Genomic DNA, 15,392 nt, shown 5'->3' with positions numbered 1-15,392 from the left:
CAACTGTAAGACTAAGGAAAAATTACCATATAAAATTGTTTCCATAGATAACAGATTGGAAGATGTATATTAATGGTGCTTTAGGATGTGAACAAGTTTGTTTTGGTTTGGTTTTTCGAGACAGGGTTTCTCTGTGTAGCTTTGGAGCCTGTCCTGGAACTTGCTCTGTAGATCAGGCTGGCCTCGAACTCACAGAGATTTGCCTTGTTTGCGCCACCATTTTCTGGCCTCTATGTCTAATCTAGTGGTTGCTCTGTTCTCTGACCCCAGATAAGTTTATTAGAGTACACAATATATATCAACCACAAAGGTCATTGTAGATAATGTCCTTGATCATTTCTGCTCCTCTGGACTCACTTGCCAAGATTTTAAGGGGCCAGGTAGCTTACAATGGGTGCATGTTGTATTTTTTTGTTGTTGTTTTATTTTATTTTTTGGTTTTTTTGAGACAAGGTTTCTCTGTGTAGCTTTGGTGCCTGTCCTGGATCTCTCTCTGTGGACCAGGCTGCCCTCGAACTCACAGAGATCCACCTGGCTCTGCCTCCTGAGTGCTGGAATCAAAGGCGTTTGCCACCACCACCCGGCTGTTGTATTGTTTTTGTTTAAAATAGTTCATGCATCCAGGAATTCAGTGAAACTCTAAAGATGACTAAGTGCCTGAAAGCTGAGGTGGAGGGGAGCAAGTGGAAAAAGGAGCCTGAGGCAAGAGGAGGAGGGCTGGGAAAATGGCCGTTCAGCCATGCCCGTGGGCCATGTTAGAGATGTTTCCTTGCTTTAACAGCCATGGGGAGATTTACTTATAGGGCACTGATCGTGTTCTTTGAGAGGAGCACCCTCACTTTATATCAGTAACTGGAGAAATGGTTAGCCAGTGGCCTTTATAGTTTTCCATGGCACACCAGCCTCTGTCTTGTCAGGCACTTTTCTTCTGCCTGCTTCTACTCTCTCCCCTAGAGGATGGTGGTGCACGCCTTTAATCCCAGCACTTGGGAGGCAGAGATCCATCTGGATCTCTTTGAGTTCAAGGCCATACTGGGAACAGAGCCGGAGTGGTGGCACATGCCTTTAATCCCAGCACTTGAGATCTCTTGTCTTGCTTGGGAAGGACACATGCCTTTAATCCCAGGAAGTGATGGCAGGAAGCAGAGAGGTATATAAGGCATGAGGACCAGGAACTAGAGGCTGTTAAGCAGTTCAGCTGAGATCCATTCCAGTGAGGACTCAGTCTGAGGAAACAGGATCAGCTGAGGAGTTCTCGAGGTGAGGTTGGCTGCGGCTTGTTCTGTTTCTCTGATCTTTCAGCTTAAACCCCAATACCTGGCTGGGAGGGGGGTTATTATTAAGACCATTTAGCAACTTGTCTTACAGACCTTTTATTTCCCCTCTCCAATCTCACTCCCCCCAAATAAGCAAACCTAGTCTGAAGAATAATGGCTGGAGGGAGATGTGTGTGTGTTTGAGTATGCGTGTATGCATGTATGTGTGTGTGTGAATGTGCATGTATGTGTGCATGAGTAGGTATGTGTGTGTGTAAGATCCGAAGTCTACAGAATCTCCAGGATCAGAAAACTCCCAGAACACGGATCCCTCTCATCCTCATCCCATCTTGAAGCACCGCCTACTGAAGGCAAGGCTGATCTTTTGGAACTTGGGAAGAAGGAACAAATGTGGAACAAGGCCACTCACAGGCACTGAGCCTTCTAAATGTGGGACAAACACAAACTAATCCCAAGTCACGTGCATGATGAATCAGGAGGGATTCTGACAGTTCGTCCATGTTGCATTGTGTGACTTCACTGCAGCCTTGGTCTGAATACAGCATGTGATCTCTGGACTGGGCATGCCTTCATGTCACAGCAGCAATACCAACCATTGCTGCCTGGAGCATCTTGGCTCAAACGGAAGACTACTGCATGTTATGAACTGCACTATTTTTGCTGTATATACAGTTTTCTGCTCTTACAGAAACATAATGGTTTAAATACAGAAAACAAAAACAAAATATTTTTCTACCATCATTCCTCAGTATGTAAGTATCTTTGGATTGCATTGTGTTAGAATACTTGACTTTTAAATTTGCTGTTTGAGTTGCCAACCTGAGTTTCTTTTTTTTCTTTTCTCTTCTTTTCTTTTGGTTTTTCAAGACAAGGTTTCTCTGTGTAGCCCTGGCTGTCCTGGAACTCGCTATGTAGACCAGCCTGGCCTCAAACTCAGAGATCTGCCTGCTTCTACCTCCTGAGTGCTGGGATTAAAGGCATGCACCACCACTGCCTGGCAAGTTTCATTTTAAAAAAAAAATCATTAAGTGGGCTAGGGAGACGATGGCTTAGTTGGCAAAATTCTTGACACACAAGCATGAGGACCTGAGTTCAGACCTCCAGACCCATACAGGAGTGGGCGTGGGGAAGTATCCATACTGCCAGCACATGGGTGGGGCGGTTTAGCAGATAAAGTATTTGCTGTGCAAACTCAAGAATTAAGATCAGGTTCCCTAGAACCCACATAAAACCTTAGCCAGGGCTTTAACTGAGACAAGTGGATCCCAGGGGCTTAAGGACAGCCAGTCCAGCTCCGACACTAGGTTCAGGGAAGATCCTCTCTCAAAAACAGGGTGAAGAGAGAGAAAAGAAGATAGCCAGTGTCGACCTCTGGCCTCCATATGCACACTGGGAACACCCACACTCACACACATGTCCACATACACACAAAAATGCACTCACACACGCATGTATATACATCCACATGAATACATATACACAATCATCAAGTGGATTCTAGCTTGGGGCAATGGTAGAATTTCCAACAATTTCTAAAATGGTCCTAAATACACTTTTGCCATTTTGTATTACAAACTGAGGCAAAGCTGGGGTCTCAGATGACACGCAGCTTGGAAAACACTGAAGATGCTCTACATGCCGCAGCATCAAATATTCAGCCCCCACCTGACTCTTTCTGCAAAATCCATCTCATTATGATGTATTTCGTGTTCAATAAATGAGAGTCATATATTACAAAGAATTGTTTTAGAGTACGTTTCATTATGACTTAATATCAATGAACTTTTTCTTTATATACCTATTTTATATACTTTTATACCCAGGGTTATATATTAACAGGCAAAAGGGGATCATGAGTAGAAAAAGAACTTAGGAAGCACCCCATCTAGATCGCCAGCACCAGCAGGACCAGCTTGCACCTGTCTCTTCAAGAGTCTAGTCAAATTCACCACTGCCTTCCCCACCAGACCAGGTAGGTAAACCAGGCTAGCCTCGAACTCACAGAGATTCACCTGCTTCTCCTTACCCATCCCTCCACCTTCCCCTGCTAAAATGCAAAGTTTGTGCCACCACACCCAGCCCATCTTGCCTTTTCAGCTCTCACTGGCCTGGGTCTCACTGAGCAGGTTAGTCTGGCTGAGCTCAGAGATCAGCCTGATTTTTCCTCCCCAGTCTAATTGACATAGCAAGACCTTATCTCAAAATGGAAGGGAGGGAGGGAGGGAGGGAAGGAAGGAAGGAAGGAAGGAAGGAAGGAAGGAAGGAAGGAAGGAAGGAAGTTCTCAAAAGTATGGTTCTCCCTTAGGCAAGTCTCACTTCCAACAAAACCTGTAGGTTCAAGAGCTCTTCCTGGGGCTGAGGAGACAGCAGCAATTAAGAGCACTTGTTCTTGCTGGGCGGTGGCGCACGCCTTTAATCCTAGTACTCAGGAGGCAGAGCCAGGCGGATCTCTGAGTTCAAGGCCAGCCTGGTCTACAGAGCGAGATCCAGGACAGTCACCAAAACTACACAGAGAAACCTTGTCTCGAAAAACCAAAAACACTTGTTCTTGCAGAGGACACAGGTTCAGTTCCCAACACCCACATGGTGACTCACAACTGTCCCTAACTCCAGTTCCAGGGGTTCTGACAACTCTTCCTCTCTCTGCAGGTACCAGATACGGATGCAGTACACATACATACATACATGCAAGCAAAACATTCTTACACATAAAGAATAAATCTAAAAAATATTTTAAGCTCTTCCTAGCAATATATATGTAATATATGACATCTTTAAGAATTTAACATGAGGCCTGGAAGTGGTGGTACACATCTTTAATACCAGCACTCGGGAGGCTGAGGCAAACAGATCTCTGTGAGTTCAAGGCCAGCCTGGTCTACAGAGTAAGTTCCAGGACAGCCAGGGCTGTTATACAGAGAAACCCTGTCTTGGGAAAGGAAAAAAAAAAGACAAAAGAAAAAGAAAAAAGAATTCAACATAAATATCCAAATTCTATGCTAAAGTCAAAGCCATCCACAGCAGTTTCAGGAGCACTGGACCTAACCCCTGTCCTTCACTGTGTAAGCTTAGAATGTGAGCCATGCTCACATCTGTCTCTTCTCTCCCTGGTCAGGTTCTGTAACTTGCAAGGCACCTGTCCAGTGTGTGCTCAGCAAAATGTTAACAGACATTAAGCAGGAAAAAAGTTTTTATGTTCAAATATATTGGACAATGAAGGATAAAACAAAATTAAGCAGGTTCCTCTATTATAGGACTTCTCAATGCCTTTAATTTACCAATGGGCATTGTGATCCCCAAGAGGGGGTGTGGCACAGAGCATTTCCCACATTCATTTGATTACGGAATTAGTTTTCCATGGCTCCTACAATGCAACTTTCAGAAAGGCTGATCTAGCACTTTTCTGAGAATAAACAACAGTAAAGAAAAGCTGCCATTTGTGTGTGTGTGTGTGTGTGTGTGTGTGTGTGTGTGTGTGTGTGTGTGGACAAGCCTCCCCTCTGAGTCATGAATTAGGCACAGGCTGACTTAGTTATACTTTGTTCGCTTGCCTTCTTTTCCCTGGACTCCCCGTCTGAAATGTGAGGAATAATTACACCACTCTGCTTCCCAGGATTACTTTTTTATTGTTTTTAATCTTAAAACTGTGTTCCATATTAATCACTCAAAGTACCCAGACTTTAAAATCCCTAGTGTCCCACTAGCCTGGACAAAGGGATGGAGAGAGAGTGTGAACCATACATACAGCACCGGCCAGTTTCCCGTCTCCAGTGTCTAGGCTGCTATGACAAAGTCAGACTGTAGGCAGGATAAGGGCTGTGTGAAAGGCTCTCCCCACAGCCTTTCACTCCCCATAGTACACTGTCCTGAGCACACACCACCGGCGTCTGAATCTCCCGATGCATCTTTTCAGTACAGACTTTCTAAAGGAAACCCAAGAACTAGGAGGTCAAAGCTAGAACTACAAGAAAGAAAAAGTACTGAAAACTATTTCCTTTTTTCTAAAGAAAGGAACTCATTAAGTTCATGAACAGGGGAAATACACTGTTCCTTTCAGTAAAACTGCTCTCCAGGAAAAGTATCTCAACGTATTTACTATAAAACAATTTAATTTCCCTGTCCCATCACCTGCCACCCTATCCCCACCCCACCCCCAAACCCCACAGATTGTGGATTTCCTCTCATTCTTGGCAGAGTTACCAGAAGAAACATAATACCCCCTTCGGACTGCTCCCAACAGCTGCTGGAACAAGAAGGCGGGGTTCGGGATAGCCCTCCAAAGAGGCCTCTAAAAACGACTCTTCCCTTTCCAAACCACGGAGCCAATGAGCATGACTTCTCTCTCCCTGACCCCTTAAAGCAAAGGGGAGGGCTGCCAAGTGGCTCAGCGAATAAGGACACTTGCCACCAAACCCGACAACCTGAGTTCAATCCTTGGAACCCTCACGGCAGAGGAGAAAACCATAGGTCGTCCTCTGACCTCCACAGGTGCCCGTGGCACGCACACCCACACACATACGCGCATATACAAATAAATAAGTAACTGTTGAAATCTGTTCAAGTAAAGGAACCACAAAGGCAACAGTGTTTCCTTTCCAGATGCCTACCTCCAACTCAGCTGCTCTCTATTCGGCTGAAAGTGAACCTTCGCCTCAGTGAGGCAGCATTCCTTCTTCCCTAACCTGTATTTCCCAAAACAGCGCCTTACTGCTTGACAGGTCCAGTATTTTTCATGTTTATTTAATCCAAAAACATTTAATTACATTTGGTGGAGGAGAGGGGCTGGGGAAGCGAGGGAAGGGGGAACGTGTGTGGCTGCACACTGCCATGGTATACACGTCGAGGTCAGAGAACAACTTAGGTGAGTTGGTTCCGCTTCCACCATATGGGTTCCAGAGACTCAAACTCAGGCCACTGGGCCCGGCAGCAAGCATCTTCACCCCCTGGGCCATCTCGGCGGCCCCACCCACCAATTCTTTTTCTTTTCTCTTCTTTCTTCTTTCTTTTCTTTCCTTTCTTTTTTCTTTTCTCTTCTTTTTTCTCTTATTTTTTATTTTTTTTGGCTTTTTGAGACAAGATCTCTGGTTGTCCTGGAACTCTCTATGCACACCAGGCTGGCCTCAAACTCACAAAGATCCATCCACCTGCCTCTGTCTCCCAAGTGCTGGGATTAAAGGCATGCACCACTGTGCCTAGCAAATCCACCAATTTCTACATTACATTTCTTATCAAACTCCAGTTTAATATACTTCCATTATTACTGGCCATCTATTCCCAGTCCATATATCTAATTCCCTTCAGGTCAAGAGATTTAAAAAGCAAAAATGTAGGACTTAATTCAGCAGGGACTCCTCTTTGCTGGTGACATCACATACTAATGCTCTATCGGGAAAGCCCCATTACCAAGCAACAGAGAGATATTTAGCGAGCCTTCAGGATTTCAGCTGAGACCACCAACAGAGTTCATGAATGTCAACGGGGGCAGAGGCAATATCTCTCTTCACCACGGAGAAGCTGAACAGAACCTCCAACATCATTCCCCAAAGGTGATGGCTGGGGCTGAGTGAAGACCGTGAAAACTGTACAAGAGCTGAGCGAGAAAATATCATGTAAGGAATGATTGGGAGTAAGGGGCAGGAGAGGGCCGAGGGATGAACTAGCTGACCCCACATGTCTTTCCCATCTCTAACTCCTATGATTCTTTGACCTCCAATTTGGTGCTGTGAACAAGGACTGGAAAGTCAACAGACACGGTGATGTTTTGAAAGGCCTGGCAGTCTGCTCTTGTCATTTAATGGCCGTCACATGTATTTTTAAGGTGTCTCCAAGCCCTGTCTTCATTTCACAGTTGCCACCTCTCTCAGCAATTTGAGCTCATGTCAAATACCAAAAAAGAAAGAGAACAAGGAAGAATGTGTGGGCAATTAATTGTAGGCTAGAGAGGGGCAGGCAAGGGCCCATTGGGTGGCCCGTTCTTCCAGGGAGGGCGATGTGGAGAGTCTGAAGAAAATGAAGAACTGACTCAGTTGAGCCAAGGCAGCCAACCCTCCAACAAGGGGTCAATTCTTTTTCCAGATCGTCTCCTCCTCAGTTTAGATGAGTGCTCCCGGGAGCCGGGGTTCACGTGGCCGCTCTTCACTAGGCTCCCCATCTTGCCTCTGTGGCATTCCACCCAGAGCCCATCGACCTGAACAAGACTGGCAGAACAGGCAGACTCCCTCGGAAGTGATCCAAGTCCTCTCTTGTCCACCTCATCTTACAGGGTACACCAGAGAGTTTCTCAACAATCAGTTTCTGTAGATGGGGGTAGAGGAGTCAACTTTTCCTCCGAAACTCATAATCCATTTTCCCCCTTTATTTCTTCTCACGTTAATTTTTAAGATTTACCAGAACCTGCCTCAAAGAAAGTCAACTTGAACTTCTCCCTGCTCCATGGTTAGGAGTCAGGACCAGAAACTAATCCAACGCCAAGGTCAACCTAGAGTTAAGGGTAAGACTTCATACAAAGGAGAGTCTTTTCTATGTCAACAACTCAAAAGTAATCATTTAAAAACGTGTATGCTTCCTCAGTAATTCTGCCACCCCTGGACTTCAGAAGCTCAACCCAAACTTGACTCAGATGAAGGATCTAGATTTCCAAATGAACTCACTGCAGACTGTGGAGTCTGGCTTTCTCTAGGATTCTGCCTCCAACGTTAAACAAGTCACCCCTATGGTTCAAAGGCCAGGTGACTAGGAAAGGCAGGGAGTACTTCATCCCTGCAGCCTTGGAGGCCTCCTCTCTTCCAGTCTGCCTCTGAAGGTAGTGCCTGCACCAGACCATTTCCTGCTTCTGCAGGTGTATTTACTGTGAGCATGTAAACTGAACCCTCCTTTTATTAACTCAGAAACCATTTAAAAAAAAAAAAAAATAAGGCCTGGGGCTGGAGAGATGGCTCAGTGGTTAAGAGCGCTTACAGCTCTTCCAGCAGACCTGACTCCAGTCCCAGCACCCTCAGCACCAGGGATTCAATGTCGATGACCTCCCTCCCCAGGCACCTACATTCATGTGCACACACCCACATACATCATATTTAAAAACACATACAATTTTTAAAGGCCTTTCTAAATCAACTAAGATAACACAGCCCTATAGGAAACCTCTGAGCAGCTAAGGAGAGGCTGACTCCTCACAGGTAAGGCAGAGGGATAAGAAGAAAGCCTGGGATACTTTTGAGTTGCTAATTGTTTCCTAAAAATCACAGTTTAGGCCTTAAAGACCAGTCAGCAATGCCCTCTCCATTCAGTTAGGAAAGGAAACTTCATGCTTTTTTTTTCCGGGGGCGGGGGGTGGGGGGGAGCTCTTAGGTGCAATCATTTTAAAACAAACAAACACACTCTGCTTATCTGTGTCTATCTCACCACTCTGGATGTTAATCATCACTGAAATAGATACCCTCGTCCTCCAGCCTCAAAGGGCTGCAAGGCTGCAGGACCGTCAAAGGAATGAGCCTGCATGCCAGGGCAAACACCTCAGAAGCTCTAGCTACTCCTGAAACCCCTATTGTTAATTCCAGGCAATCTATCCAGGGCTAATGTAAGCCCAGGCAAGTAACTGTCCATAGGATACTTAAAAGGAAATTCCCACCTGAAAATATGTAACACTGCAATAAAGAAGGGGTCAAGTAAGCTTTCCTGACCATGGAGACTGCAAGTACTATTTAAACGGTTTCTATGCAGAGTCCCCCTTTCTTTGCTCCTACTAATTATCCATATTAGAATTTAGAGACAGCCCTTCTGTTCCTCCCCAGCACAGCGTGCTTCTTGCACACGGCAGGCATCATATATGGACAGAGCTGGAGTCCACTGCTTTGTTCTTACACACTGAATTGGGTTAGTGCCCACCCCATTCTTTACTCAAAAGATCTCTATATGAAACACTGCCTTGATTTTTACTCTTATAACCAAGATATTTCTATTCCCCTAGGCTTCATAAAGCTTTCAAATAAAACTTATTTGAAATCAGATGACTAATTCAAACTACTTTTTGTTTCCTAAAAAAAGGGGGGAGAAGAAAAAAGAAGCCCACTTAGGATACTTCTTAGTGTTCCCTGGCAAGAGGCCTAAAGGGAAGCAGATTATTTGTTTGTGGTTTGTAAGTGGCTCAAATGCCTTCAAGCACAAGAATAAGACCATTCACAAATGACAAGGAGCCCAAGCAGTTCATCTTACTCAACAAAGCTATGATCAGTTAGGAAAGCTAAACTGAACAGGGCTGGCCCTGGGCCGGAAGGTCAGTAAACCTTAGCAGTTAGTGTTTCTAAAACTCAGAAGGCCCTTAAGCAGCAAGTGCAGTCCCTAAGCCCACAGGTTCTGCTGTCACGCTTGTGAAAACATTCAGGGCAGGTGAGAGAACCTGGATGTTGTGTGTGTGTTTGTGTGTGTTTCCTATCATCAGGCAGCAGTTCCCAATCAAACCATGTCCACTTCTGACATAGGCAGAATACAGGGGAGGCAAGCAGTTAAAAAAACCAGCTTAGGAAAGGCTCTCGAGCACTGGACACAATCATAGCTGGTTGGCCCCATTTTACTGAGCAATGCCATCCCTAGTCTTTAAGGAGATAAAACTCAAAGCCAGTGAGATTATGTGTCTTCTGAGAAAGTCGAAGTTTTGTACTGTGCTTATAAAGACATACTTGCTTATCCAGTCTGCAGTGAATTAGTCCAAAGCATGAATAACAGCCCAGGTTATACAGGGAGCTATGTTCTGCACTTAGGACGCGCTGAGTGAATTGGGGTACATACCTTATCTCTTCAGGGATGACAACTACCTCTCCTGGTGGTTTATTAAGTCTTTGCAGCTGTCCAGAAGCAGGTCACACTGGTAAATGCTCTCCACCTGCTGTAACAGGCATAATTTCTCCCTCTCAAACCAAAAACAGAGCAGTGACCCTGCTCTTTATCAAGTGCCACAGCAAAACAACCTCTCTGGAAAGACAATGCTTCATGCTTGGACACATACACACAAAATTAAAACGCACATATCTAATAATAGTAAAGCCATAATAAATACCATTTGGCAAACTGTACTAGAATAGAAGGAGTGAGTCAAACGAGACAATGGGGGGGGGGTAGAACTTACTACAGTAGAGGGCAGGAGAAGAGAGTGCCCTTTCAGCAAACACAAAACCCATGAAATACAAACACACAGGAACAAACCAGTAATAAATGATAAATAAAAATTAGATGTTAACTTTACAGTGAGCACAAGAATCCTTAAAAAGGCATAGAGTGGTTTTGGTCATAAACTGAGTATCAGTGGAGTAGTAATACACTGACATTTCAACCCAGCAATTATAATATAACCCTAGCAGATACTACACTCTATCATGGAGCAACACATTTAAAATGTTATGGAAATGGGAGACTACACCAGGAGAAGAAAGTGAGAGTTCAGATATAAACTGAATACACAAACGTGTGTGTGTGTGTGTGTGTGTGTGTGTGTGTGTGTGTGTGTACACTTAGTATACAGCAATGTAAGCTTCCCAAAGTGAAAGAGACGCTTAACAACTGGTGTAGCAATAACTAAGCAGCTATTTAAAGAAAAATATAGTAAAAGAATTTCTCTCCTTGCACCAAAACAAGTGTTACTGATGAAAATGCCATTTTAAAAAATCAAGTTATAAGAAAATCAGTTGGCAATCAAATTTGTCAGGTCTATGGAAGAATTAGAAATTTCTCAGGTTAAGGGGGAGGAGAAAAAAATTACAAAATTGGCAGATTCTAATGAAGTATAAAAGTTCTAATAAAAACAATAGAATAAAAAATTGACTGGAAAATATATCAAAGATGACAGACTAGAGCCAAACATTTATGACCCAGAAAAATTCCAAATTTATAACAAAAACACCAAGACCCCAGTAACAGAGTAGAAAGAGACACTCTCACAGGTGAAACCAACACATGGCAAAATATTTATCCTGGCCAGTGATGAGAGATACAAAGTAACACAGCTTTGGGTACTCTCACTCAGCTACTGAAGTTGCAAAGGTTTCTGGGTTTTGTTTTAATTCTCACATCAAATTGGTTCACTCATTCTTTGCTGGTATACCAAGACTTGATCCAATACCTTTGCATATCAAAACCTTTGTTCAATAATGCCTAGCTTGAGATTTTTATTCTAAGGAACTAATTCAAGACGGTGTGGCATGTGATGGCACTTCACAATCCATTACATTATGCATTAAGCACTCTTCTGTTAGGATGGGTAAGGGAGCAAGGGCAGGTTGGCAATTACGGGGATGTGCAACTGAAAAACTTTTTAAATGGACAAAGTTGTGTAGAAATGATTTCTTATGCAAAAAAGGGGGGGTGTTATCCTCCTGTATTACAATTGAGCAAGGGCAGGCTGCAATCTGAAAGCTTTTATCCTCACCTCTCCCCCGTGGATGCTCTCCCCTTCCCGTTTAACAACCTAAGTGTTTCAGGAATGTTTTTGCATTCACAGGTCTCAGACACTACTAGGTCAAACTGCAGGATCTTGGATACAGCCTACATCAGCTCCAACTTGTTGCCTCAAGCAGACATCTTTTGTGGGTCCTTCTGCCTGAATCAAGTCCTAAAATATGTTGACAGTGGGACTAAAAGCTTTTTTTTAAGGATCCGAGCCCTTTTCTGCATATTTGACTTTAGCTGAGCCCTGAAGCCTAACAACCTCGGAGAGAGTGGGCAGGATGAAAGGCCACAAAAACACGTTGAAAGACCACCTAGTGGGCCTGGGTCCGAGAACCAGCAGGCGTCGTCCTTCAAGGCCTGACGCACAGGACACAGACCTACCTAGTTGTTCTGAGCTGAGGAACCCAGAGAGTCAAAAATTTAGGAAAAGCCACAACTCACGAGGGCTGAAGAGTGTTTTAGGATGGCTAATTGTGAGTAGCCGCCCACGGGGGAGGGCGCTGACTGAGAGATGCCCTCCGGACGCTTCCTCGGGTGGGGGAACTCTTGAAGAGGGGTGACACCGGGATTCCCCGAGGGTGCTGGGGAGGGACCTGGGGGTGGGGGGAATGGAGTGAATCTGGGCTTCGGTATTTCGGGTGCCACACGGCCCCGAGCCGACCAGGCCTCGGCGCCCCGCCCTTTCCCAGGACGCTGGCCGGCCCGGGGCGGGGAGCGGGCGGACGAGCGGGCGCTTACAGGTCGGTGCCGAGCCGCGTGAAGCCGGAGTTGAGCGAGGCCCGGGCTATCCGGCGCCAGAGCAGGTCGCAGCTGGTGAAGCGCCGCAGCCAGCGGCACACCTGGGCCAGGCGCCCGAGGGCCGGCATGTCGAGGTAGGAGCAGATGAGCAGCAGCAGCTCCTCCGGCAGGCGCCAGAGCGCGGGCCCCGCGGCCGGACGTGCGGCCGGCTCCGCAGCCGCCGCCGCCGCCTCCTCGGCGGCCGCCGCCATGGCCGTCCGGGGCCCCGGGATGCCGCCCCACGCCCGACACCCACGCTCCCGTGCTCTCTCCAGGCTGCCGTCCTCCCGCCGCCCGGGCCCGACCCTCCGTTCCTCCTCCTCCTCCTCCTTCCCGGGCCCTGCGCTCCCCTCATCCCGCTTCCCCGGGCTTCCCGGCCCTTCCTCCACGCCTCCGCCTTCCTCGGCTTCCCGCCCCGGCCCCGCCGCAGCCTCCGGCCCCGCTGCCGTCCTCGCCCGCTGCAGGCCCGGCTTCCCTTCCGCCCCGCTTCCTCTTCCGCCGTGCCCGGTGCCCGCTTTCCCCTTCCCCTTCCCTCGCTTTCCCCGCGCGACCCTCGCCTCCTGCGGTTCCCTCGCCTCCCCGCCCTCGCCTTCCCTGGGCCCGCGGTTCCCGGGGGCACCCGAGCGGCCCTGGCTGCCCATGAGCGGCCGCGGGGCCGGCTCGACACGCAGCCGAGCCGAAGACGCCGCCGCCGCCGCCGCCGCCGCCTCCTCGAGAGGAGGCGACACCATGTCGGACCGGGTCACATGGGGCGGCGCGGGCCGAAGCCGGGACCCGCCCCTCGCGCCTGCATTTCGGGGTGCGAACCCCAACTTGAGCGCTGACATCCCCATCTTCTGGAGCACCAGGAACATCTGGTTGAAGCACATGTCTTCGAGACTCTAACGAGGAACCAAGCTTGGTGGCTCACGTCTGTAACCTTGGCGTGAGGGTGGCCATGAGTTCAAGGCCCGCCTGGCCTACAGAGAAAGATCCTGTCCAAATTGAAAAAAAAAAAAGGTCCCCATCCTAAGGTACAAGAGGAGCCTGTGGCTTCGGGAACCATCTAAGCGGAACCTCTGCCCCCCAAGAGGCACCTCCTTGCTTGGCCTTTTGGTTCTGGGAGCATCCTTTTCCCCAGGTGATGCCTTCTTTCCACAAGCCACAAACCAGACTCATAAAACTGCAACCCATAAGTTGCAAAGTTCCATTGTCATTGGTCTCACAAAGGATATGAACCAAGATCTGCCATTGTACCCGTATAATTAGACAATATCTGGGGAGGTGAAAACAGCCTGCTAAACCCTGAGTCCATGGCTCCCAGAGTCCATAGCTCCCAAACCAAGCAGCACATCAGACATAGCTGACCTAAGTCAGTAGCCGTCACACAGGGCAAGTTGATTCTCCAAGATTACATCCGATCCACTTCCCGTACCACCACTAGATCCACTTGAACCAATCTGGAAGGCTTTGGAAGTATAGACCTATGCTGTCCAACATGGTCTGTGTTGGTCCACTTTAATCACCTGTGGCTTCTGTGTGTGAAGGGCACTTTCTCCAGATTTGAGTATGATATAGGCATAAGCAAAATACACAGCTGATTTTAAAAAGCTAGACAAGAAAAGGAATGAAGTAGCTTACATAATTTTCTGTTACATATTGTTAGTAATTTGGACATACTGGAATGAATTCAGCATATTTAGTGTAATTGTTAGAAAACTCAAAACTGTATGCATGTCATATTTGTGGTTCGTGTTCTTTCTCTGTTAAACAGCACTTGGCTGCATAATAAGATCTGGAAGAGCCAGGCTTGGTGGATCATGCTTATAATCCAGCCCTGGGGAGCCAGAGGCAGGCAGATCTCTGTGAGCTCAGGCTAGCCAGGGCTACATCCTGAGACAAGAAAAAAAAAAAAAAAAAAAAAAAAAAAGATGAGCAGAGGAAGATGAGTGTCTCTCTTCCTGAAATCTGTGAAAGAAACAAGGTGTGGTGGCACACACCTGTAATGCCAGCACTTCGGGAGGCAGTAAAATCACAATTGTAAAGCCAGCCTGGTATGCAGAGTAAATTCCATGCCAGCCAAGGGTCCATAGTAAGACTCTATGTCTTTAAAACAACCCAAAAATCCATATAAGAATGACTGGAGAATTTTCTTTTGTGCTGACATCTTAATAGCCATTTTTAAGGAGCCGGAATGGATGAGACATTAATTCTGAAAATCATTGAAAAACCTAAGCATAGCCAAGGGGAGAACAAGGTAAGCCCCTTTGCTGAACTACAGGGCTGCAGAAGCATCATGTAACAAGGTCAGACCCGAATCTGGCTTTGCCCTAGAATTACTTTTTGATCTTAACAAAACAACAACAAAAACCCCGCCTCTCTTGGCCTTTTAGTGTTCTCAGTCCGTAGCAGAGATAAATGCCTCTGCTTTACTTTCGAAGGATAAATGAGATGATCCCTGTAAAATGCTTTGAACTCCTCTAAGAAAATTCTCAGTGATAGTTACAGGTCAAATCCTGTTACAAAAAAAACACACATGCACACATCCCTTTAAAAAAAAAAAAATGAACCAAAGGCTTTGTGCAGAGAACAGTTTCCCAACCCAAGGCCATGGTTAAAAAGAACATTTGGGCATGTTACTGTCTGGTAGGTAAATGAAGTGGTCCAAGGCACATTTCAATACAATCAAAGACTTTAGACCGTCTTTAGAGATCATTTCACTAAATTGGCGTAGTCTCAGGGGTGATGCTGTTAGACAGCAGTGTGTTAAGGCAGGGGCATTGCAGACTGAAGTGATGATGTCATTAGGTCAACATTTTGCTGCATTTGGTGCTATGAGCTGCTCTGACAAGAAGACAGAGCTGAATGTAATGTGTGGTCTCAGGACCCTATTTAAGTTTAAGTAATTTTAAGCTGTTGTTC

The 15,392-nt window shown here is 46.4% G+C and overlaps 1 protein-coding gene across 3 annotated transcripts in view; it reads right to left on the bottom strand.

Annotated features, from left to right (window-relative positions):
• Fbxw4 (F-box and WD repeat domain containing 4) overlaps positions 1–14,317 on the bottom strand; it is an 86,341-nt gene extending 72,024 nt beyond the window's left edge. Inside the window, exon 1 of one of the 3 annotated variants that reach the window (XM_052712335.1) lies at positions 12,453–14,317. In XM_052712335.1, coding sequence (XP_052568295.1) covers positions 12,453–13,360 — 908 coding nt within the window. In that variant the 5' untranslated portion in view covers positions 13,361–14,317. The remainder of the gene's footprint in view (positions 1–12,452) is intronic. The other 2 variants (XM_052712337.1, XM_052712334.1) reach the window with 2 other exon arrangements.
• Between the last annotated feature and the right edge of the window lie 1,075 nt (positions 14,318–15,392).

The sequence above is a fragment of the Peromyscus californicus genome, unplaced genomic scaffold (genome assembly GCF_007827085.1).
Source record: "Peromyscus californicus insignis strain IS unplaced genomic scaffold, ASM782708v3 Scaffold_4__1_contigs__length_199733344, whole genome shotgun sequence".
In the NCBI taxonomy this organism is placed as follows: domain Eukaryota; kingdom Metazoa; phylum Chordata; class Mammalia; order Rodentia; family Cricetidae; genus Peromyscus; species Peromyscus californicus.
The sequence above is the reverse complement of the archived record's forward strand: the minus strand, read 5'-3'. Positions and strand labels throughout refer to the sequence as shown.